We start from the raw sequence: 27,039 nt of genomic DNA, 5'->3' as shown, positions 1-27,039 counted from the left end.
CTTTCAACTAGCGCACATTTGTGGATAATATACCGAAATATCACCGAACACTGCGATTTCTTTGTGATATCAGTTGTAACTTATTTGTACTTGTGACTTATTTATTACTGTATAGAGAAAAACATCATCAGCAAAAAGCCTTAAATCTGTATCCACTTCTTTACTCATATCATTTATATTCACAAGAAAACATAAAGGACCAATAATACTGCATTGTGGAATTCCCCTCTTAATTATTACAGGGTCAGATAAAGCTTCGCCTACTCTAATTTTCTGAGATCCATTTTCTAGAAATATAGCAACCCTTTCAGTCACTCTTTTGTCTAGTCCGATTGCACTCATTTTTGCCAATTGTCTCCCATGATCCACGCTATCAAATGCTTTAGACAGGTCAATCACGATACAGTCCATTTGGCCCCCTGAATCCAAGATATCTGCTATATCTTCCTGGAATCCTACAAGTTGAGCTTCAGTGGAATAACCTTTCCTAAAACCGAACTGCCTTCTATCGAACCAGTTATTAATTTCACAAACATGTCTAATATAATCAGAAAGATTGCCTTCCCAAAGCTTACATACAATGCATGTCAAACTTACTGGCCTGTAATTTTCAGCTTCACGTCTATCACGCTTTCTATTATACACAGGGCTACTTTAACAACTCTCCATTAATTTGGTATAGCTCCTTCACCCAAACAATAATCAAATAAGTACTTCAGATATGGTACTACATCCCAACCCATTATCTTTAATATATCCCCAGAAATCTTATCAATTCCAGCCGCTTTTCTAGTTTTCAACTTTTGTACCTTATTGTAAATGTCATTGTTATCATATGTAAATTTTAATACTTCTTTGGCATTAGTCACCTCCTCTATCCGGATATTATCCTCGTAACCAATAATCTTTACATACTGCTGACTGAATACTTCTGCCTTTTGAAGATCCTCATATACACACTCCCCTTGTTCATTAATGATTCCTGGTAAGTCCTTTTTATAACCTGTTTCTGCCTTAAAGTACCTATACATGCCCTTCCATTTTTCACTAAAATTTGTATGACTGCCAACTATGCTTGCCATCATGTTATCTTTAGCTGACTTCTTTGCTAGATTCAATTTGCTAGTAAGTTCCTTCTATTTCTCCTTACTTCCACAGCCATTTCTAACTCTTATTTCTTAATAATCTGCACCTCCTTCTTAGTCTCTTTATTTCTACATTATAATAAGGTGGGTCTTTACCAATCCTTATCACCTTTAAAGATACAAACCTATTTTCACATTCCTCAACAATTGCTTTAAACCCATCCCAGAGTTTGTTTACATTCTTGTTTACCGTTTTCCGCCGATCATATTTACTTTTTAAAGGCTCCCTCATGCCTCCTTTATCAGCTATATGGTACTGCCTAACAGTCCTGCTTTTACGATCTTCCTTTCTATCACATTTATTTCTAACCACGGCAAAAACAGCTTCATGGTCACTAATACCATCCATTACTTCGGTTTCTCTATAGAGCTCATCTGGTTTTATCAGCACCACGTCCAGGATATTTTCCCCTCTAGTTGGTTCCATTACTTTCTGAATCAGCTGTTCTTCCTATACTAGCTTATTTGCCATTTGCTGATCATGCTTCCTGTCGTTCGAATTTCCTTCCCAATTGACATTTGGTAAATTCAGATCTCCCGCTAAAATCACATTCCTTTCCATGTCCTTTCCCACATAACTGATTATCTTATCAAATAATTCTGAATCCGTGACAGCGCAACCCTTTCCCGGTCTGTACACTCCAAAGACATCAAGTTGCCTATTATCTTTAGAAATGAGCCTTACACCTAGAATTTCATATTTGTCATCTCTAACATTTTTGTAGCTTACAAATTCTTCTTTCACCAGAATGAATACTCCCCCTCCCACCATTCCTACCCTATCTCTACGATACATACTCCAGTTCCGTGAGAAAATTTCTGCATCCATTATATCATTTCTCAGCCATGATTCAACTCCTATTCCGTTATCTGGTGAATATATATCTATTAAATTACTTAATTCTATTCCTTTCTTTACAGTACTTCTACGGTTCAGCACAAACCGTTTCATGTAATCCCTACTTGACTTCCAGATCTCTGTACCCTTATCACCGCTCCCTAGACCACTCCGTTTCCCGGAATGTACCTCCCTATTACCCTTCCAAACAAATTTCCTAACTTATACGTACCACTGCGGTTTAAGTGATGACTATCTGAGCGGAGATCCCCATTTCCTACCCACCCATTAGGATCTAGAAACTTCGCTCCCAGTCTCCCTCATACCAACTCCATAATCACATTTAAATCCCCAATCACTCTCCAGTCAGTATCCCTCATACACAGTATTCCACTGATAACAATCTCCGTTTCCTTAAACTTCAAACGTGCTGCATTTACCAGATCCCACACATCCCCAACTATGTTAGTACTTATACCAGCTTGCCTTACGGTGTTGGTACCTACGTTAAACACTACCACCTTCTCCTTCACCGCTTTCTTCTCTTCTATTTTCCTCAACATCTCCCTCAACGTAATTCCTGGATAACACTCTACCCTGTTTCCATTTCCTCCAGACACTTTCCTCACATTTCTAACCATGGAATCCCCCATGACCAGAGCCTCAACCCTACCTATCTCATTTGATCCCCTCCTTACCTACTTACTTACTTACTTACTTACTTACTTACTTACTTACTTACTTACTTACTGGTCGGCGCTACAGTCCATGTAGGTCCTTGGCCTCGTTAATCACCTGCCAGTATTCGTCCCGGTCCTCGGCTTTCCTTCTCCAGCATTTAACTCCCATCTTTTGTGACGTACCCACTCGGCCCACAGATGTTTGACAAAATTATAACGTGGCGGGTCACTTTAATATTAAAATAAATAATAGATATCTCATTGTTTCTCCATAAACAATATCCCATGGGCGCCAGTCTTCAAGTTTATGGCTTGAAAACGAAAGTTGATAATTAATAATAATAATAATAATAATAATAATAATAATAATAATAATAATAATAATAATACGTAATGAGACTCAAAAAACTCCCAGGGGTAGGGTGACGGGACACAAATTCATTAAGTACGCTAACTTGGAATTTAAGGATCATTAATAATAATTTCAGAACATACAAATTAAAACGGCTATTTATTAGGATGAAAAACGTGACGTAACGGCGTATTAACGAAATCTGAACTTACGGAAGCAAAAGAAAAAACGAATGAAATTAACTCTAAGAAAATGAACTGTTGCGCGAAGACTTGCAGTAACTTATGCCATAAGCTCACCATATGCAGACTCTGTTGTCTTGAAGCTGATGATGTGTGGATCTCTCGTACCGGCTACCTCATCTGTAGTTGGATTCCAGTCCTACTTCTTCATTTCCTGTCTTTAACACTTCCTACTGTACTCCTTACATAAAGTCGTAATGAGTCCTAATTTTAAATGCAAAACCACCATGGGTTATGTTCATGGAGAGAATACGCTTGTACTCTTCCGTATTACGGAACAGTAGTGTAGCTAAATTCATCATAAAAGCTCTCCTTCCCTATACTAGTCAAAACCGGTCTCCCGTTGACTACCTCTCGTCATTGAGTTAACAAGTCCCAATGAGAGTAACTTTTGAGTAGTATATACTCAGATGCGAAGTGAACTAAGTTAAAATCTTCTCCGATGTGCAGACGTAGAATCGTAGTAAGAGTGTCTTCCAAGAGTGAGAATTAGAAAGCCCTCCCCAGCTCTTGTCTTCGGAGTATATCTGTTCAAAAGTCTCCTTCCATCAGCCATATCACATGGTCCAGTAAGATTCGAGGTCTCATCCCTTCTCCTATGTATTGCTGTGAATCCATCACGTTGCTTCATTAAGTTCATTCACATAGGCTGAACTTTCCCGCTGAAATAAAGCGTCAGGTAGCTAAGTTCGAAAAGTGGACGTTTATAATGTATCAACTGTCTCTTCATGCGGTAGAGAGGGTGAGGTCTCTCGTAACCTAGATGACGTACTTTTCCTGGAAATGGGCTGAAATTAGCCTGCTGACTCTGGTCACCTCACAACGGCTATTGGAAAATTTACTGCAAGTTATAAATATGAATGATGTTGAAATACTTTACCCAATAATTTGTTCGTTCAGAATATGTTATAGCCGCGATACAAAGAAATGAAATGATGATTGAAATGGATGATAAAACCCCTATATATATATATATATATATATATATATACATATTAATTTAAACATGACCTATCAGTGATTAAATATATACATCTTATCAATTAAATATATAATTCAATAATTGAAAACATGCAGTGATGTCCCAAATATCACACTTTCTAAAGTCATCCTCAACATCATCAATCCATCTCTTCCTGGGCCTTCCTCTCCTCCTTCTTCCTTCCGGTTTTCCTATAAAGACTTTTTGACATTACTGGTTTCTGCCATTCTCTGAACATGACCAGCCCACCGAATTCTTCTCTGCTTAATGTTAACAACAATATCTGGCTCACCAAACAATCCTTGTAGCTCTGCATTTGTCCTCATTCTCCATCCATACTGATCTCTAACTGCTCCAAATACCTTTCTCAATATCTTCCTTTCCCACCGTAACAACTGTTGTTCTTCTCTAGTAGTCATCACCTCAGCATTCTGAGCCGTACATCACTATAGGTCTTAGTACTGTTGTGTATACTTTTATTTTAGTATTCCTACTGACATTCTTGGATTTAAACATATTTTGCAAGGCGTAAAAGCATCGGTTACCGCTTGTTATCCTTTCCTGTATTTCCACAGAGGTTTTATTGTCTGCAGTTACTACTGAGCCTAGATATTTGAAAGTTGTAACTCTCTGTTATTCCTCCCCATGTATTCTCACTGTGGTCCTTTCTCTTGCTCCCTCTGTCTCTCCCATCTTAATATATTTTGTTTTATTTATATTCACTTCTAGCCCCATTTTTCGTGCTTTTTCTTCTAACGAAACAATTCTCTTCAAGAGCTGTTTCATTTCGTACAATAATTGCCACATCATCAGCATATGCTATCACTTATACTAATCTGTTCAGGATGGTTCCCCCTGGGTTGATGGGTAGTTGGCGTATTACTTTTTCCACTTTTAAATTGAATAGGAGTGTGGAGAGAACATCCCCCTGTCTCAGCCCCTTTTCTACGAAAAATGCCTCTGACAGATCCTTTCTACTCTCACCTTGCATACTGTTGTTTGCAAGGTCATTTCTGACAACCTAACCAATTTCCTTGGGATTCCAAACTCTCTCATAATTTTATAAATTTTGCCTCTATCTAGACTGTCGTATGCCTGTTTAAAAAATCAACATACAGCTGGTGTAGCTGCTTGTCATACTCATAAAACTTCTCCAGGAATTGTCGCAATATAAAAACCTGATCCAGTGTAGAGTGATTTTTTTCTAAAACCTGCTTGGTAATCCCTTAGGATCCTTTCCGTCCATGGTTACAGTCTTGAGGCTAATATCTTAATGAAAACCTTGTAAGTTCCATCCAGCAAAGTAATCCGTCGGTAATTTCCGCATACTGCCTTATCTCCTTTTTTATGTATTGGACATATTATGCCCATTGTCCATTTCTTGGGCATTTCCTCCTTCGTCCAAACCTTCTTTATCGACTCATGAACAGTCTTCTCTACTCCTTCTCCCCATATCACAACAGTTCTGTCTCCATCCCATCTTCACCTGGGGATTTGTTATTCTTTAATGCTTCAATTGCTATCCTGACCTCTTCTAAATCTGGCTGCTCTATTAACTCTTCATTCAATTCTCCTTCTTCCTTATCATCACTCATGTTTTCCTCTTCTCTAATAATAATAATAATAATAATAATAATAATAATAATAATAATAATAATAATAATAATAATAATAATAATAATAATAATAATAATAATAATAATAATAATAATAATAATAATAATAATAATAATAATAATAACGTTAGTTGCTTTACGTCCCACTAACAACTCTTTTACGGTTTTCGGAGATGCCGAGTTGCCGGAATTTTGTCCCGCAGGAGTTCTTTTACGTGCCAGTAAATCTACCGACCCGAGGCTGACGTATTTGAGCACCTTCAAATACCACCGGACTGAGCCAGGATCGAACCTGCCAAGTTGGGGTCAGAAGGCCAGCGCCTCAACCGCCTGAGCCACTCAGTCCGGCTTCCTCTTCTCTATCATCCTCATTATTTCCATTGAGTACCTTCTAAAAATACTACTGCCATCTTTCGAGCTCTTTGGTTTTGTCACCGATGAGGTTTCCATCCTCGTCCTTAAGGAAAACAGCTCTTGGTTGAAATCCTCTCTTAAGATCTTTTCTTCTCTCATAAAACTTTCGTACCTCATTTCTATCCTTCATTTCATCCAGTTCTTCGATTCTCTTTCTCTCAAAAGCTCTTTTCTTTGATCTACATATCTTATCGTCGCTTATCCGCTTCTCTCTGCACTCTTCCGCTGCTTGCCTTGTCCTCCTTTGAAGCATTATTTTCCTAGCTTCTTTTCTCTCTTAAATTAGTGTTAAGCATTCGTCATCAAACCATTCTGCTCTCTTTACACGTTCCTTCCTCCCCAAAGTATCATCTGCAACTTCACTTGCACTGTGTACCTTCGTTTATTTATCGAGTAAAAGATAATAATCAAATTTCTATATCCCAATAATATTGCAGTTCAAGCCCCCGGCTTGGTTTTGACAGAAATTATTGTAGACAACCTCTTATTTTTCAGCATTTAAGGACACTTGTATACTCCATCCCGCGTAGTAGGGAAAATAACAGTAATCCACCAGCGGTAAAATCATATAACCACATTTCAGTTGAGAATTGGTATATTGGTATATGGTATATTTTAGGTAGTACCGTATCTTGACTGCTATATTCGTGCGTATCTTTGTGTGTGTATCTTTCTTTTGTATCTATTAGAGCATAGTACTAATAATAATCTGTGTAAGCATTTAGTTTTGTTCGTAACCTTTGAGTACGGTAGTTCTTGCAAATTTCAAACTTGAAATTTTCATTTCTGTTTGTGCTTAGTAGTGACATAAGGTACCGGTGTTGTAACTAGGATACGTCTGAACGTAGTTTAAAATTATTGTAGTGTACTGTACAGTAGTATACGAGTAACATATTATTAGAAATTAGCGTGCTTATTTGATTATTGTAAAATATTGGTGCAGTACAGTAGAGCTATCCGTAGAAACTCTCTTACTAGAATTCTGATATTTTAATTAGGATAGGCTTAACTGCTGTCTAGAATTCTGTAATTCTTTTGTATTCCTTTCGGTATTCAGTAATTAACAGCGGTTTTTATCCTGTTCGGGTGTTGTAGGACAAAAAAGAGTACGACTAAGTAGTATTGTAGTGTAGTATTATATTAACTACCTTATTGTTGTGTGAACTTTGAGTACTAACCTAGATATTATTTCTTCCCGTTCATTATTTTTGCACATAAGTTAGGTATTTTAGTTTTCCTTTTCTTTTCATTTGTTCCCGTAAAATGGCTAAGGAGGGTACGTGTAGGAACTGTGGGTGTGGTGAGGCATTGAGGGGTATGAGAGAGAAGTTGGAGAATTTGAGGGGGATAATTAGGATTCTTACAGAAGGCAGGAAGGTAGCTATGCCTCCCTCAAACAGTGTACAGGTTACAGTAGGTGTAAAAGAGGGATGGGAAGGAAAGGAGGTAATTGTAGAATTGTAGAAGAGAGGTGGTCTAATGTTCTAAGGGGAAGGAGATTGCAGGCTAAGGGCTCTATTCAGGATCAGAATTCAGGACAGGTGACTGTGAGAAATCGGTACGAGTCACTCCAGGTAGAACAACAGAGGGAGGATGAGGAACAGGGAACTGTTGCTGAGATGTGTGGAAGTAGAAGGAAGGGAAAGGGTAGGAAAGGGAAATGCAGAGTAGAGGATAGGAAAGGACAGGTGGAACAGGACCATGGGAGGGAGAAAGCGGAGGAAGAAGTTGCTTCTGCAGCTATCAGGGAAGATAGGACTGACCAGGAGGGGAAGGGCCTTCCGAAAGTATCACCATCTTGATGAAGGCAAAATACATTTTGCCGGGTGTTTGGAGGCTTGCGTGTTCAAATGATCCTTAGGGCTATGCCAGCGGAAGCCCATGCTCCTGGTAGGGCCACCCAAGACGGACAGGTCTAAGGTGATGATCCAGACTAAGAGTGATACCCTGGACCTCCAGGTTGGGGGTTGGGCGTAGGGTTAACTCCCTTACCTTGTAAAAAGACATATGTTACGGATACCTTAAGACATACCACAGGAAAAGCGGATAACTTGGTGACGACCCGGCGAGAAAAACGGCTTAAGAGAAGGAAAAACGATATCATAGTAGCAACGTGGAATATATGGACATTAAAGAGACCTGGAAAGTTGAAGGAATTAAGGAATGGAGTGAAAATAGCAGCATTGCAGGAGCTGAGATGGAAGGAGCAGGGGATGATAATGTATGGCCAGCATATCCTGATGTACAGTGGAGGAGAAGAAGGCAGTAATGGCAAAGGAATCCTCATACAAAGTATGTAAAGCAAAGCGTGATTAACTTTACTGCAATCAAAGGTAGGATGTACTCTTTGAGACTTCGAGCAAAGTTCTTCAATGTTACAACGTTTTATGTGTATGGCCCTACAGAAGAGGCAGAATAGGAGGAAAAAGATGTATTTTACACCAAATTGGAGGATGAAATTAACAAAGTTGAAAGACATGACGTGAAAATTATCCTTGGAAATCTAAAGGCAAAGATTGGAAGAGAAGAGGTATATACACACATAGTAGGGAAAGAAAGCTTGCACGAAGTCAGTAATGATAATGGTTTGAGACTTTTTGACTTTGCGAGTGGGAAGCATATGATAATCAAAAGTACTTGGCACCCGCAGAAAAACATAAAGAAGGAGACACGGATATCACCAGATGGTGTTACAAGAAATCATATAGACCATGTTATCATAGACAGGCGGCATGCATAAGACATCATGGATGTTAGAAGTTGTAGTGGTGCTGATGCTGATTCAGACCATTATCTTGTAAGAATAAAATCCAGACAAAAAATAGACTTGGTAAGGACGGAAAAAGAAGAAAGATAAAGTATAATGTAGAGGGTCTGAAAAACGAGGAATTGCAAGAAGAATACAAGAAGAAAATAGCAGAATCTTTGGAAATAATAATGGAGTTATGGGAGAATGGAGAAGTGGAAAGTAAGTGGGAAATACTGAGAACAGTTATCAGTGAAGTTGCAGATGATACTTTGGGGAGACTACAAATTAACGGAATAAAGTAATCAGCTGATTTTGTATTTGTTTACACAACTACCACGTGCGTGTATCCTACTCTTTGATCTCGTCGGAATGCAGCAACAATCGTCAACAATCCAAAAACTGTTAAGTACTGTAATTATCCAGTGAAATTACCGTAATGCATTAACTCCTTTTTAAATAGAAGTTCACGTGTTATTTAATTTAATAAATTATTACCTTCGTGATAGTTTGAACGGATATCTATACAAAATTCCGGAAATGTTGTGGCGGAAGTTACAACTCCTTATGGTAATCTGCCTTTGTAAGTATTATACCAACGAACCTACAGATATTTAAAAAAAAATTAAAGTTAATATTATTACTTAAAGTATTTCCTGAACCTAAATTCGAAACAAGGCATACCTAGCTAGCGTACTTAACCTAGAAAACGTAGTCTACTGAACACCAACTGAATTACTTGTTATAAAATTCACATAAATATCACTATTCCTAATTTCTACCAACAAGCACTAAACACCAGTATATAAATAGCACTAAATGGATCACACACACAATTGAACAATTTCAATAGGTTTTAACTTCTTTATCACTACAATAATGCAAGAGTTCTCTCAACAGCCAACCGTTCACAAGCGCCTCCAACAATGCATCATCGACCTGAACTTCTTCTCTCGCAGCATCCCTAAAGAAGGTATAGATGCAGTCTATTAACTCACATTGTATAGTATTCGATTCTCCGCTAAAAGCTTTCTTTAGAGAAGTATAATGCTGTTGCATTTTTAATGAGCAACTGGAAACTAGAAGTTTCAATTAACAGTTTTTTGAAATTCCCTCTATTTAAGGAGTCGCTCTCATCATGGCCTTTAAATGCCATTTCTTGCTTAGAAAGAAATAAAACTGCATCGGTTGGTAGTCGCATGAAAAGTCTGTTAAGCCTTACACTCTCGTTAAATGTTGTGATGTATAGACGAGCATTTTCTCTTAAAGCGTCAGCGATTTGATTCTGATTCCTTTTTCTTTAAATCCTACGGCATTTTTATATGCTCCGAGGGACCTTCGTGCTTTTGGAAAGACCTACTAACACCGGACATATTTTCAAATCCTGTGCGATTCCAGACTCCATATTTCCCTCCAACAATAAGATAAGGCCAACAAAAGAGTTTCTGCAAATAATGAATACCGCACAACCACGGATAACTACTATACCAAGATACCTGGAAATTTCGTGTATGCATCTTTCTGGAGGCAGAACGAGTTATTTTCTGACAAGTCAAAACTGATTGGGGACGATTGCTTGATAAAATTTCTTTTTTATCCTTCACCTTCCATTTCGAAAATGGAGTTTCTCTTAAAACACAAACTAAATCCACGGAGGGTTCCATGTTAAAACACGCCTTGGAGGGGACACTATTCTTTCACACTATAAGAAAAGATTTAAATACTATATATAAGTACGACCTCGCACGCTACATATTTATATCCCTAGTGAATTTCAAACGCACTTCCCCTCCAAACATCCATACGACAATAATTGTGTTACGGCTCACGCAGCAACTATAAAAACGCCAAGAGCTCACTCTTTCAGCTGTGCTACTGAATGCTCTTCAAAAGCGCGTGTTTCATTTACAGTTAACTCACAATTTTTATCCGCCACACGGTCACGATTCACATTATAACAACGGACATTTATTTTCACTGTAAAAGAATACTCCGTGCACCACACGTTCAAATTTATAACAACTTCTTTTTAGAGGTGTTGTAATAGTAGCCACAACATTCGCGACAAAATATACTAGTAAATATGTCTTTGTTTGATTGGGTTTTAGCATGAGATTCAGAGACGAACACAGGCAGCAATGCTGCAGGAGCCCGCATGTGTTCAACCTAAGCAGAGAGACCGCGTTACATATTCGAGTGCGTTCGGATAATATCGTCCCAACTCGTGCCAAGCAGCTGAATATCCCGGTGCCTCGATGGTCTGCACCAAGCAAAATACAGCCGTATGCGTACTGAAGGCAGTTTTGAGTGTTGTCATGGCAACCGTCGTGTTACACGTCACAAGTCAGCCCGGACTGCTGTGAGCATTGAGAGGGCTGCACTGTGACCGCAAGACACACTCGTAGAGGAAACTGCGGTGCTTGCTTAATTGACTACGTGCGCTACACCGGCTGAGCAATCACAACATATAAGGCGCAGTATTCAGTTCTTTAAACGAATATGTTTAAAGAGAAAATATAGGAATGCAGAAAATGATAGACAATTGTTTTGCGAAATGTTAATGCAGCCGGGCTGTACCGGATTCACTTGAAGAACCGCTACTGTAAGACCTATCTGTGTTGGTGCGACATAAAACGAAGGAAGAGAGAGATCGGATAGTTTGCTCTGCTCGGTTATCTTTTGCATCAAAAATTAACCTGATACTCATATCTATCCGTTATAGGCTGAATGGACCATCTGGTCCTCTAGAAGAGAAAGTCTAATTTCTAGATTTCACGTCTTCCTGTGGAGAGCAAACCGATATCTTTCTGAATAATCCATGTTAATGCCTTAGCTAAGAAGGACAATCTTGAAAGCATATAGAATTTCTAAACTGTACATGAAGCACTTTACTCTATTTCAGAGTTTCCTAAAAATCACCTAAGCATCACTACAAAATAGCATTTCTAATGAATATATGGTACGCCAAAGACAGGAAGTACCGCGCGAGCTGATGTGTAAACACCAGCCCACGTGAAGAAACTGGAAAACAGAAAGGAGCTGTTCAGATGGGAAGATATAAATATAGAAGAATAGGTATTGATGAGGAAAGAGGCCGTTTACATTAAGATGGCAATGTATGAAGGCATAGAGTTTGTCCTCGTTCTTTTATCATGTTTTCCTTTGTCTCTCCTTTCCACTGCTCTCTCTGCATGATTGGGGTTATCTTTTATGTGCGTACCTATACCATTTTTAGCTTCCTAACTTTAATGTACATTCTAACACTTCTTTAGTGTTCTTTATACCTTTTGCCATTGGATTCATTAAATTTATGTAATTTTCTTGTGAACTTCTCTTCTCTAGAAACACATGCAGAGAAGAATACAGTAACAGGCAAGTGTAGGCAGAGGGAGCAACTGTAAGGAGAGACAAGGATAAATATGAAAATATAAACGTTAGTGTAAATGGTTTTAGGTTCCACTAACTATATTTATGGCTTTTCGGGGAAACATAAAGCGAGGAGGACAAATTCTGCATCATCACCAAGAGTCACTAGGTGAAAATCTAGTCTCTAGAGTGGGTATGCAAGACATTCTCACTTGAAACGTTACAGCTTTTCCACGGTAATAGGAGCTGAACAGTATGTGATTAAAGATTGTCAGGCAGCTTCCAAGTCCATCGTTGTTATGTCTGTTCAAACTCCTTCATATGGTTTATGAAATGCAAGGCTTATGGAATTGAAGTGAGGAATATCATTTTGTGAAACACTTCTGTCTGCTGGAAGTCTACGTACTCCATATAGTTCTTTTGCTGGAGCACCCGTTATTTATAAAAATACAATTATAATATTGTCTGTGCACTTCAGACTTTTGCTTGATATTTCGTTTATATCTCGGATTAGTTATACCAAAGTCGGAAGTAGGTTCAGATTGATTGTTGTCTGCTTATTTGCTTGTTTGTGAGAACATGGGAAAACAACAGATGTGAATTCTTGGAAACTTCGTACTTAAGTTCAGGGATGGCTGAAGTGTGCAGTAACAAATATAAAGTCATCTCCGTACAGGGCCCGAAGGCCCTTAGAGAAATGGAAACAAAGCTTCTACTTTCTGCAACCTGGGAACGAAGTTTAAGTGGGAACTAGACTACGGTATATATAATTTTATTACTATACAGTGGCGTAGCAATATTAAGGGGAGCCAAACAGGCACTGTCTAATTTATGTGTTAATATTAGCTGTATCAAAAAACTGTAAATAACAAAATTTGTGCAAAACATTATTTATTATCTTTTATGCTTTATGTGGGTTTTACCTTAAGAGAAATGATAGGGAAGATATTCATGATTATTACGTTTTTCACAAACTTCCAATTATCTCTCGAAATGTTTGTTCTATCTAAACACTGTACATAACAGTAGTTAGAGAAACCATAATATCTGATAAGTTATGTCTGATACATTTTCACTGTGAAAAGTTATTCAAGAATTTAGATTTTTATCCATAAATTCCATGGAAATATTGTTCAATCATCATGTTAAATGACAAAAATGGTCGTCGTTATCGCGATTGTTTTTATCAAGTGCAAAACTGCGTGGCCATATCAGCCCATACTGATCAGGAAGATAATGAAGATGACCACTGAAATGAGAAGGAAAACATGAATAAGAATAAGAGAAAAGGGAGTAATGAAAGGAGGGGAAATGAAAGAATCCCTTAAGTAGGGTGACCGGAATTTCAGACACAGAAAACAGGACCTATTTCCTGAAAGTAGTCAAGTGAAATGTGGACGTAGGTTTTGCCATTTTGTGTCATCATTGTGTATCACAATACCAAAATTACCATACAGTTATAAAGCAACAATCAGCATTAACACAAAGCAAATTGACAACTAGATTATGTAATGAAATAAATAACTTAGACCTAAGTAATAATACTAAATAAAATCTTCTCAATACGGAAAAGTGTAAATTCATACATATTTTTTAATTCAGTGACAAAAACCCATAATAGAGCATGATTATTTTTTGACAATCAGTGATGCAGTTATTTATGTTCAAATAAGTATTAAGAAGCCTTTAACTTTTGGCATAGTTGTGATCGCTTTCAGATCACACCGGATTTTAAGTCTTCTGTGTTATTGCTAGCAGATTTGTGATTTTTATGAAAATTTGAACAGGAGATGTCTCATATTCTGCCTTCATCACAGAGATTAGAAAAAACAGAAAGTAACTCACGATTTTAAGTGGGTTTTGACACTGTTAAATTTCATAGATAATAGACAAGGCAGATCTTAAAATTATATTAGGCCAGACATTTATAGAAGGAACATTAAAAAGCAGAGTACTTTTAAGGCATTCAATAGTGTATGTGTGTTCCAGAATAGAGGTTATAAAAGGTGTATCCTGCAGGAAGCAGGACATCTGGTCTCCCTACCCTTGACTTTGGATGTCTTAGTACCACCTAACAAGAAGGAAACTAAATGTAATAGCCTACAATGTCCTAACACATAAAATTAAGTTTTGTTAGTTGATGTGTGCTCCGTTTCTTACGTTGCCACTCATCTCTGCTAGAAAGCATTACGGTACTGCTGAAATTACAAAAACGAATCCACCAATGACGGATACACCACAGTAATGTAACTCAGCTTCCACACCAACTTGCTTTATAATCATTCATCAGCTACACCTATATCATACAAATATTTGTGAAGATAAGAAAGTCGGATGGAAGACTAGAGTTTGAAATAATAACATAAATATGAATTTCTTATTTGTAGTCCACACACTCACCTAGAAGGAGCATACAGACCATGCCGGCCATCTTTGGTACAGCTTCCTCCCCACTTGGGAACAGTCCGGACAATGCGTTTGTGGCGTATATCGAGCATGCTCCCTTTCTCTGGGTCAATCAAGGCAACCAGAGTTGCTCTGTGAGGCATGGGAACTAATGCAACCACATCCTATGGGAAATGAGAGTAGACAGAAACATTAAATAAACTTTAAATGTTGTTGATAAATAATCTGAAGTGATGTACAGTTCATGAGTTTCTGGAATGTACGGCAAGAACATTATAATGGGCAAACCATAGCAATAAAATGTGAAATAAAACTCTGGGATGATAATTCTCATGATCTTGATCATACAGAAAGAGAATATTAAAGAAATGTACCTTCGAAATCAGCATATATCTCATCTTAATAAATGTAAACATCTGTCTGTCATTGAGATACAGTGATTTTTATGGAGGCATTTTGTATATTTGTGAAGTATGAAGATTATAGAATATTGTTAGAACTGTATGGGGTGTGACAAGTTTGTTTGAAGATTGTGTGTAGGTTGGACAATTTGTAGGCTATATAGGACTGTATGGAGGTTGCACGTTGAGTTCATACAAGATTGATTAGATTGGTTGTGTGGTTGTGGTTGTGTGATCAGTAGTAATTGATTGATTGACTGATTGATTGATTGATTGATTGATTGATTGATTGATTGATTGATTGATTGATTGATTGATTTGAGAAAACACAACTGTGTATGGCGATGGTGCTACAGTCCTAATGGGACTTGGTTTACCAAGACACTGCTGCTCAACTTAAAGGCCTGCAGATTACGAGGTTATGCGAGGGGAGCATGATAAATCCTCTTAGCTGTTATTCTTGGCTATATAGACCGTGGTCGCTATCTCACCGTCAAATAGCTCTTCAATTATTCTAACATAAGCTGAGTGGACTTTGAATCAAGTGAACACCTCCATGTTTTCCGATTTTTTATAAGTTCTCACAGCTTCCTAATACAAAGGAAGAAAGCAGGAATTGTTAGCACCATTGCAAATTCATTTTTAAAATTTGCTTTACGTCGCACCGACACACATAGGTTTTATGGCTACGATGGGATAGGAAAGGCCTAGGAGTGGGAAGGAAGAGTCCGTGGCCATAATTATGTAGAGCCCCAGCATTTTCCCGGTGTGAAAATGGGAAACAACGGAACACCATCTTCAGGGCTGCCAGCAGTGGGGTTCGAACCCACTATCTTGCGGTAGCAAACTCACAGCTGCGCTCCCCTAACCGCACACGGCCAACACGCCTGGTGCAAATTCTATATCAGAAAATTGAATGAACTATTAAAACGATCACAAATGAGAATAACACTTACATTACGAAAGGCAGTGAACTTGAACACTATGAATAGGTACTGAATAGGCTGTACACTACTGCTTTCACGTGCTGTGCCTCAGAATAGCTCAGTTGGAAACAGCACACTCCATAATGGTTGAGAAGCCAAGATACAACGATAGAAAGGTAGGTTTGAATCCCAATCCAGTTCTCTTTACTTTTATTTTGCTATCACTTATTGCTTTGGACATGGCAAGGTCCCATCACCACTCATTTTCAAAGAATCATTTGTTAATTTGGCCTTAAAAAGGGCTATTTACATTGTATGTTATTTAGCTGAGTTGGACTAGTATGTATCTCATCATAGACTTAACATACACATTCTGTTGTAACGCCACATCTATGATCGTTCTAAGAGATCATTCGAGTTTCAAATATTGAATTAACATTAGCACTAATGATTCCTGCTGTGTTCCTTTGTCCTCTAGGAAGCTGCGAACATTTACAATAATATATGGGTACACTTATATTCAAACTGTCCATCCGCTGTCAGCCCTGATGAGTGACCATCACCTTGCCACTTTAATAATAATAATAATAATAATAATAATAATAATAATAATAATAATAATAATAATAATAATAATAATAATCTTATTTCTTTTACATCCCACCAACTACTTTTTTCTGTTTTCCTCATGAATTTTTTTACGTGCCAGTAAATCTAACGACACGAGGCTGACGTATTGGAGCACCTTACCGCCGTACTGAGCCAGGACTGAATTTGCAAAATTGGCTCAGAAGGACAGCGTTCTACCATCTGAGATACTCAGCCCGGACGCAAAATTATGTTAACATTTGATGAGGCAATACTTCAAAGAATATTGGAGGTAGAGAGGTGATATGATTGACATGACATGGGGTTCTATTGAAAACAAAATAAAGTACACAAAATGACCAACAGATGGCACTTCATACAATTCACTAGCAATAATTAGCATAACAATCGAGGTTTAGCAAAGATGACGTTCTTTATAACATATGCTCAACATGTTGGCCGTCATTCATCAACAATACCTATAGTCGACGGACAATGTTGTGAACAGCAGTGTACAACATATTCATAGGTATGGTGAGAAATTGCTGTTGGAGGTTGCCTTTTAGCATCCCTCAAGTGGTCGATGGTCGCGGTAGACTTGAAACTTCTTGTGTACATTATTTTGGTTTCAATAAATCCCCATGTCATACTAATCATGTGTATCAGTTATTATCTCTCTAGCTCCAATATTCCGTGAAGTATTGCCTCATCAAATGTTAACGGAATTTTGGGTCATCCTGTACTTTAGCCCCGCTTGCCAGACACTCTTGGCTCTTAGAAGATGTATTTGGAGTGCATAGCCATTCACTTTGCAATGTAATATACTTTTCATACTTCTGATTCATGTTTTAAAATCATTTATTTTGCCACACCAGCACTTGGCTCAATAAAACGTACTTGGAGTGCATGGACATTATCTTCGCAGTTTATCATACTATTCATACTTCTGGTATATATTTTACAGCGTTTATTTTGCATTCTTCCACAGCGGATAACTTGGTACGAGGGCGAGTAAGAAAGTAAGTTACACTTCCAAGTTATGGCCATTTATGAAATCACCTACACATAGGCAACAAGGCTATGACAAAATAAAATGTAAGTTCACTTTTCCACATAGCCTCCAAGAGACTGTAAACATTTCTCGGAACGGTCAACCAACTTTTCGATTGCGGACGCATAAAAATCACCTCCAGCGCTATGCAACCACGAGGAGACAGCTGCTTTCACCCTCTCATCGTTTCAGAATCGTCGTCCACCGAGATCCTTTTTCAGCTTACCGAATACATTATAATCGCATGATGCTGAGTCGGGACTGTATGGAGGATGTTGCCATACCTCCCACTTGAATCGCTACAGCAGTTCGGACGTTTGGCGGGCCATGTGAGGTGTTGCGTTATCGTGCAACAACATAACACCAGCGCTCAATTTTCCCCGCCGCTTTTCTTTCTTTATGCAACCCGTTCAACGTTCGACAGTAAGAAGCCGGGTTGATTGTTGGGTCTTTCGGCATGAATTCCACGTGCACCACACCCTCCATGTCAAAGAGCAGTGTCGGCATTACCTTTCCTGCTGAACGTTGGAACTTGGCCTTCTTTCATGGCGGTGCACCCATTCCATCGATGTTCTCTTTGTTTCGGGGGTGAAGTGGTGGACCCACATTTCATCCCCTGTGATGATTCGCCGCAAAAACTCGTTGCCCTCCACAGAATACTATTGCAAAAATGCCAGTGATGATTGGAAACGTTGTCCCTTGTGAACATCGGTGAGCAGACGTGGGACCTATTTTTTGACACAGTTTACGAAATCCAAGGTGCTGATAAAAAATGGAGAACGCACTGCCATACGAAAATTTCAGCACGCTGGCAATTTCCTGCAGTGTCAAGCGCCGATTATCTCTAACGATCCCATGCAGACGGTTAATATTTACAACGGTACTGGACGTTGCGGGTCTGCCTTCACAATATTCGTCCGTGAGATTCGTGCGTACGGCGTCATCTTGCTTACACCACTTTACAATACCTGGACAAGAAATTCCACGCTTACAATATACAGCAGTGATTCCGCGATGAATGTCCGTGCAATTGAGCTGTTTAGCCCATAGAAATCTGATGGGTGCACGCACCTCCAATTTGGAGTAAACATCCAATTGACGCGCCACTGAGCCTAGCCCGCTCTGCACACACAACACGAAGGGAAGAAGAGGAACATTCTACGTGCCACTGCCAGATTCTATGACCCTCTGGGACTCTTTGCACCTGTGGGAATCGTAGCAAAACCGATATTACAAGGCACGTGGCTCTGAGGCCTATCATGGGAGGAAGTTCAGGTCTTGCACTTAAGTGGTATTTGTAGACTTCTAGACTTCAGCATCTGTCAGCCATGTCCGTTCCTAAGTGGATGGGCATTACAGGAGTAGGAGATGAACCAGAGCTGCACATCTTATGTGATGCTTCAGAGAGAGACACTGTATATGGCTCCCGCGACCAATGCAGAGCAAGCTACAGTAACTGCTGACATGTCCGATAAGAAGGTTGGTGTGGTATCCCGTCGTGTTTCCTGGCTGCCCCTTTTTCAAAGAAGCAATTAAACCACACTGCAAACAGTCACGACACTTACCCCCAAATCCAGCCTCACATTATCGCAAGGTCCGCCTCTGTGGTATAGTGGTTAGCGTGATTAGCTGCCACCCCCGGAGGTCCGGGTTCGATTCCCGGCTCTGCCACGAAAATTTGAAAAGTGGTACGAGGTCTGGAACGGGGTCCGCTCAGCCTCGGGAGGTCAACTGAGTAGAGGTGGGTTCGATTCCCACCTCAGCCATCCTGGAAGTGGTTTTCCGTGGTTTCCCACTTCTCCTCCAGCAAATGCCGGGATGGTACCTAACTTAAGGCCACGGCCGCTTCCTTCCCTCTTCCTTGTCTATCCCTTCCAACCTTCCCATCGTTCCACAAGGCCCCTGTTCAGCATAGCAGGTGAGGCCGCCTGGGCGAGGTACTGGTCATTCTCCCCAGTTGTATCCCTGACCAAGAGTCTGAAGCTCCAGGACACTGCCCTTGAGGCGGTAGAGGTGGGACCCCTTGCTGAGTCCGAGGGAAAAGCCGAACCTGGAGGGTAAACAGATGATGATGATGATGATGATGATGACATTATCTCAAAGTCCACCCCCAAACAAGGTCTAAAATCCGCAAAAGATCCTATATAACCACACAAAACAATAATCATCACCACCATAACCGAAGCACTGGAAACCGACAGGACGCCTAGGCTGGAAACACACAAACGCTGCGAATCCACATGCTGTTTTTTTAAATTCAAAATTGTGTCACCGACATAGACACACCCGAATATATGATCAAAATGCATATAATATGCCAAACAATCCAGCGACAGGGCCCGATATAGTTAAGCAACATCGGGCGTGGTCAGAGTTTGGATGGGTCACCAACCAGGCTCGGCCCTTGTCGCTGGTCCGAACTAATTTAGAAACAATTCAGATTATTACTAATACAGCCATGGTCCACACAACGCGAGGTTTGAACATTGCCCAATTTTCACATTACCCCAAATCGGATACAGATGATTAACTTCATTATTATTATTATTATTATTATTATTATTATTATTATTATATTATTATCACGTACTATAAATTTATTATTCTTATACTTATTTTCTGGAACAGGCCAGCAGAGGAGCGCAATTAAGCGCACCGGTACCGGCACCCAATAAGGCCCCCCTGGGGGGTGCACAAACAGTAACTTTTGGATCTCGTTTAGTACCTCCGCGGCCTCCAAAACTGCAACTTCGAGATTTTTCAAGTAATGGAGGTGAGACAGGATAATCCTATTTTTATCACCCTATCGTGCTATCAGAATTTCTTTGGGTTGCTCATAGGTGTCTGCCGTTATAGATACCCTGTCTACGAGACACATTGATTCTCCTTGTGGGTACCCGCGGAGGAACACATGTTTGTTTACGGCGGATACTGACCAATTTTTGACAATGGTGGACTCGAACTGCTCCCAGAATCCTGACCATTCTTTTACGTTCCCTGAGAATGACTGCGGTTTAATGGTAAGAAGCTTTATCACCGCTTTAGTTGTGGGTCAAACAAGTGGTGGATTCGGCCGCGTTCCCTGCACGTTTCTCTTGTAAGAGACCCGTGGCCTTTCAATCGACCGTTTGGAGTTGTTCAGGTATTCTTCACAGGCTGCCACGTCGTCTTCGTACAGCGCATCATCGAGTAAATCTTAGATTCTGTTATTAAAGGCATTTAAAGACACGAAAGATTCTTGCAGACGCTCGTGGAGATGATGGAATGGGGTCCACTCAGCCTCGGGAGGTCAACTGAGTAGAGGTGGGTTCGATTCCCACCTCAGCCATCCTGGAAGTGGTTTTCCGTGGTTTTCCACTTCTCCCCCAGGCAAATGCCGAGATGGTACCGAACTTAAGGCCACGGCCGCTTCCTTCCCTCTTCCTCGTCTATCCCTTCCAATCTTCCCATCCCCCCGCAAGGCCCCTGTTCAGCATAGCAGGTGAGGCCGCCTGGGCGAGGTACTGGTTATCCTCCCCAGTTGTATCCCCCGACCCAGAGTCTGAAGCTCCAGGACACTGCCCTTGAGGCGGTAGAGTTGGGATCCTTCGCTAAGTCCGAGGGAGAAACAACCCTGGAGGGTAAGCAGATAAAGTAAGAAAGAAAGAAAGAAAGAAAGAAAGAAAGAAAGAAAGAAAGAAGAAAACAATCAAGATGATAACTAATAAATAACTACTCTAAATTATAAACTGCACTTGGGTGCATACTAATTCCAAATTTATAGGAATAACAGGTTAACTGAACCAACAGAAGTGTAGCTAAAAGTAAATATGTAAGTATTCAACATTGAATTCAGTATTAAATATTCGACGGCAAGAATGGAAGAACTTACTTAAATGTTTGCTGTCTATGGCATTACTCTAATTTTTATAATAAGTGATAATAACTTCAAAGATCTGTAATAATAGTACTAGATTTGATGAATTTTAGAACTTCTATGACGACTTACACTTAATCCGATCCCCATGAGAGCAGAAAATGCTGTCGGGAGCATTTCTCAGGAATACAGAAGGAGAGAAGAAGGAAACTAATCACTTTTCAACGTATGTGTTCATAACATCCAGAGGCTATGATCTACAACAAGTAAACTACTTGATTAAATACTCTTACCTTCACTGCTGATTGTTTGAGAGGTATTTTATTCACAATAGAACCAGTTCGAGCATTGATCACGTAAGCAGCATCTCTGTTTCCTTTATCCGCACCAATAACAACGATATTTGCTCCATCACATGTTACTACTCCAGGTTTGAAGGGCACACCTGTGATACAGCGGATGGGGAATTCTACAGCATAAATACGTATGCCATCTGAAATGATAGCAATTAAGCACATTTTAAAAATTTGCTCTTAAATTATTGTTTAATCAAAGAATAATTAAGTTATGTGAACTGACACAGAGTTGTATTGTGTATGATCTGAAATAGAAAACTGAAAATGATCAAAGTGCAGTATATTATTACCTCAAATAGTTAATGTTGTGAATTTAATGGTTAATATTACACTGTGTAAACATGAAACATCTAGCTTGCTCCAGATATACATATTCATGTCATCACCATGAAACGAACTCTTACAAAGCATGTACACCATGTGTACAGTCGTCTGATGGGATTTGCGCTCAGATGGCCTTCACTTAAACCGCAGTGGTACATATAAGTTAGGAAACTTGTTTAGAAGGGTTATGGGCGGGTACATTAAAGGAAACGGGGTGGCCTAGGGAGCGGTGTTAAGCGAACAGGGAACTGGAAATCAACTTGACATAAACATGTTAGTGCTCAACTGTAGAAGCATTGTAAACAAAGGAATCGAGTTAATTTAATAGATATATACTTACCAGATATTGTAATAGGAGTTGAATCATGACTGAGAAATGATATAATGGATGCAGAGATATTCTCTCGGAACTGGAGTATGTATCGTAGAGATAGGATAGGAATGCTAGGAGGGGGAGTATTCACTCTGATGAAAGAAGAATTTGTAAGCTACGAAAGAGTTAAGGATGAAAAACATGAAATTCTGGGTGTAAGGCTCTTCTCTAAAGATAATAGGCAACTTGATGTCTTTGGAGTGTACAGACCGGGAAAGGGTAGCGCTGACGCTGATTCAGAATTATTTGATAAGATAATCAGCTATGTTGGAAATGATATGGAAAGGAATGTGATAGTAGCAGGTGATCTCAATTTACCAAATGTCAATTGGGAAGGTAATGCGAATGGCAGGAAGCATGAACAACAAATGGCAAATAAGTTAATATGCGAAGGGCAGCTGATTCAGAAAGTGATGGAACCAATTAGAGGGAAGAATATTTTGGATGTGGTGCTGATAAAACCAGATGAGCTGTGTAGAGAAACCGAAGTAATAGATGATGTTAGTGATCACGAAGCTGTTTTTGTCGTAGTTAAAAATAAATGTGAAAGAAAGAAAGGTATTAAAATTAGGACTATTAGGCAGTACTACAGTATATGGCTGATAAAACAGGCATGAGGGAGTTTTAAAAAACTAACTATGATCAATGGAAAATGGTAAATAAAAATGTAAACAGACTCTGGGATGGGTTTAAAGCAATTCTTGAGGAATGTGAAAATAGGTTTGTTCCTTTAAAGGTGGTAAAGAATGGTAAGGATCCACTATATTATAACAGAGATGTAAAGAGACTAAGAAGGAGGTGCAGGTTGGAACGAAATACAATTAGAAATGGTTGTGGAAGTAAGTAGAAATTGAAGGAACTTGCTATGAAATTGAATCTTGCAAAGAAGTCAGCTAAGGATAACATGATGGCAAACATAATTGGTGGTCATACAAATTTTAGTGAAAAATGGAAGGGTATGTATAGGTACTTTACGGTAGAAACTGGTTCAAAGAAGGACATTCCAGGAATCATTAATGAACAAGGGGAGTGTGTATGCGAGGCTCTTCAAAAGGCAGAAGTATTCACTCAGCAGTATGTAGAGATTGTTGGTTACAAGGATAATGTCCAGACAGGGGATGTGAGTAACACTAAAGAAGTATTAAAATTTACCTATGATAACAATGACATTTACAGTAAGATAAAAAAGTTGAAAACTAGAAAAGCAGCTGGAATTGATAAGATTTCTGGGGATATACTAAAGGCAATGGATTGGGATAGAGTACCATATCTGAAATACTTATTTGATTATTGTTTGGTTGAAGGAGCTATACCAAATGAATGGAGAGTTGCTATAGTAGCCCCTGTGTATAAAGAAAAGGGTGATAGACATAAAGCTGAAAATTGCAGGCTAGTCAGTTTGACATGCATTGTATGTAAGCTTTGGGAAAGCATTCTTTCTGATTATATTAGACATGTTTGCAAAATTAATAACTGGTTTGATAGAAGGCAGTTTGGGTTTAGGAAAGGTTAATCCACTGAAGCCCAACTTGTAGGATTTCAGCAAGATATAGCAGATATCCTGGATTCAGGAGGCTAAATGGGCTGTATAGCAATTGACCTATCTAAGGCATTTGATAGGGTAGATCATGGAAGACTACTGGCAAAACTTAGTGCAATTGGACTAGAAAAAAGAGTGACTGAATGGGTGGCTATATTTCTAGAAAATAGAACTCAGGGAATTAGAGTAGGCGAAGCTTTATCTGACCCTGTAATAATTAAGAGGAGAATTCCTCAATGCAGTATTATTGGACCTTTATGTTTTATTAAATATATCAATGATATGTGTAAAGAAGTGGAATCAGAGATAAGACTGTTTGCAGTTACAAGATTGTGAGCGGCTGCAGGGTGACCTTGATAGTGTTGTGAGATGGACGGTGGACAATGGTATGATGATAAACGGGGTTAAAAGTCAGGTTGTAAGTTTCACAAATAGGAGAAGTCCCCTCAGTTTTAATTACTGCGTTGATGGGGTGAAAGTTCCTTTTGGGGATCATTGTAAGTACCTAGGTGTTAATATAAGAAAAGACCTTCATTGGGGTAATCACATAAATATGATTGTAAATAAAGGGTACAGATCTCTGCAGCACATGGTTATGAGGATATTTAGGGGTTGTAGTAAGGATGTAAAGGAGAGGGCATATAAGTCTCTGGTAAGACCCCAACTAGAGTATGGTTGCAGTGTATGGGACCCTCACCAGGATTACTTGATTCAAGAACGGGAAAAAATCCAAAGAAAAACAGCTCGATTTATTCTGGGTGATTTCCGACAAAAGAGTAGCGTTACTAAAATGTTGAAAAATTTGGGTTGGGAAGATTTGGGAGAAAGGAGACGAGCTGCTCGATTAAATGGTATGTTCCGAGCTGTCAGAGGAGAGATGGCGTGGGAGGACATCAGTAGACGAATAAGTTTGAGTGGTGTCTTTAAAAGTAGGAAAGATCACAATATGAAGTTGGAATTCAAGAGGACAAATTGGGGCAAATATTCGTTTATGGGAAGGGGAGTTAGGAATTGGAATAACTTACCAAGGGAAATGCTCAATAATTTTCCAATTTTTTTGCGATCATTTAAGTAAAAGCTAGGAAAACAACAGATAGTGAATCTGCCACCTGGGCGACTGTCCTAAATGCAGATCAGTAGTGATTGATTGATTGATTGATTGAACATCAGTTTGGGTCACGTAGCTATCAGCTTTCATTCAGGAGGGCGTGGATTCGAACCTCACTGTCGGCAGCCCTGAAAATGGTTTTCGTGATTACACATAATTAAGGGCGCGGTTGCTTTCTTCACATTCCTTGCCCTTTCCTATCCCAGTGTCAGCAGATAACCTATCTGTGTCATTGTGACATAAATCAAATTGTACAAAAAATTGGACAGCATCTATCAATTACAGAGCTACAATAATCTTAAAATTTATGATATTAAGTTTAAAATTTTACTTGCTAGTGCTCTGACTGGCTACTAAGACGTCAACATACCATGCGCTAGGCACTACTCATTTGTTTAATATTGTTGAATATACACATGTAAACTCTATATTGGGATATTTTCAGTTGTTGCTATGGATGATGACCCATTCTACATGAAAAACCCAGCCTGGCCAACGGCCGTTCCAAATATACCTCAGAACTTCCCAAGTTCAACGTACTAGGGAATACTTTATGCAATATAATTATTCAGACTTCCAGTAACACTAACGCTGATCTGCATTTAGGACAGTTGCCCAGGTGAAGCTCTCCTCTCTGTTATTTACCTAGTCTCTTGTTAAATAATTGCAAAGAAATTGGAAATTTATTGAACACCAAAATCATCCCCGTACAGGCCATGAAGGCTCTTGGAGGGGTGGATGGTAAAGCCTTCCACTATCCGCAACCTCGGCACTTGATGGGGTAGAGTGGTTAGCTCTCCACCCGGCCGCCTTTGCCCCAGGAATTAACCTAGTACTCATTTTTGGTGTAGGCTGAGTGAACCTCAGGGCCATATGCACCTCCGGAAGTGGAACTCTCATTTCTTACATTTTACGACTTCCTGACGACGATTCGAACCCACGTCCTTCCAGGCGAACCGAGCACGTCCTTACTGCCTCGGCCAGGCAGCCCCTTATTGAACACCACCCCCGATAAATTATTATATTCCCTAACTACACTTCTTATAAATGAATATTTGACCCAGTATGTGTTGGGGGCAAAACTCACGATTGAAACACAACGGGAGGTAATACTCAAACGGGGTTCACTAAAATAAATTTGTTCTTGGGATGTTAATTTATAAGTGATTGGTGAATCGTTGACCCCTGATTTATCTTCATATTGTGATCGTTCCTACTCTTAAATACACCACTCAGACTTATTCGTCTACTAATGTCATTCCACGCCATCTCTTCAATGACAGCTCGCAACATACCACTTAGTCGACCAGCTCATATCCTTTCTCCCACGTCTTTCAAGCCCAAATATGTAACATTCTCATAACGCTACTCTTTTGTCAGAAATCACCCAGCAAAATCGAGCTGATTTTATTTCGATTTTTCCAGTTCTTGAATCAAGTAATCATGTTGAGGGTCCCATACACTGGAACCATACCGGTACTCTAGTTGGGGTCTTACGAGAGACTTACATGCCCTCTACTTTACATCCTTACTAAAACTACTAAATACACCCATAACCATGTGCTGCAGGCCTACTCTTTAATTATAATCCCATTTATGTGATTAACACAATGACAATCTTTTCTTATATTAACACCTAGGTACCTACAGTGATTCCCATTAGGAACTTTCGCCGTGCTGAGTGGGTCAGACAGTTGAGACGCTGCTCAAATACGTCAGCCTCGTGTCG

General features: G+C 39.4%; 1 protein-coding gene across 1 annotated transcript in view; it reads right to left on the bottom strand.

The window, feature by feature from the left end:
* Positions 1-27,039, bottom strand: part of LOC136863533 (NACHT and WD repeat domain-containing protein 2) — a 638,416-nt gene that overhangs the window by 35,372 nt on the left and 576,005 nt on the right. The window contains exons 25-26 of the mRNA XM_067139918.2: positions 21,903-22,102; positions 14,782-14,951 (exon numbers count right to left, since the gene is read on the bottom strand). Coding sequence (XP_066996019.2) covers positions 14,782-14,951; positions 21,903-22,102 — 370 coding nt within the window. The remainder of the gene's footprint in view (positions 1-14,781; positions 14,952-21,902; positions 22,103-27,039) is intronic.

This window comes from Anabrus simplex, chromosome 2 (assembly GCF_040414725.1).
Source record: "Anabrus simplex isolate iqAnaSimp1 chromosome 2, ASM4041472v1, whole genome shotgun sequence".
Classification (NCBI taxonomy): domain Eukaryota; kingdom Metazoa; phylum Arthropoda; class Insecta; order Orthoptera; family Tettigoniidae; genus Anabrus; species Anabrus simplex.
This window is presented reverse-complemented; position numbering and strand designations above follow the sequence as displayed.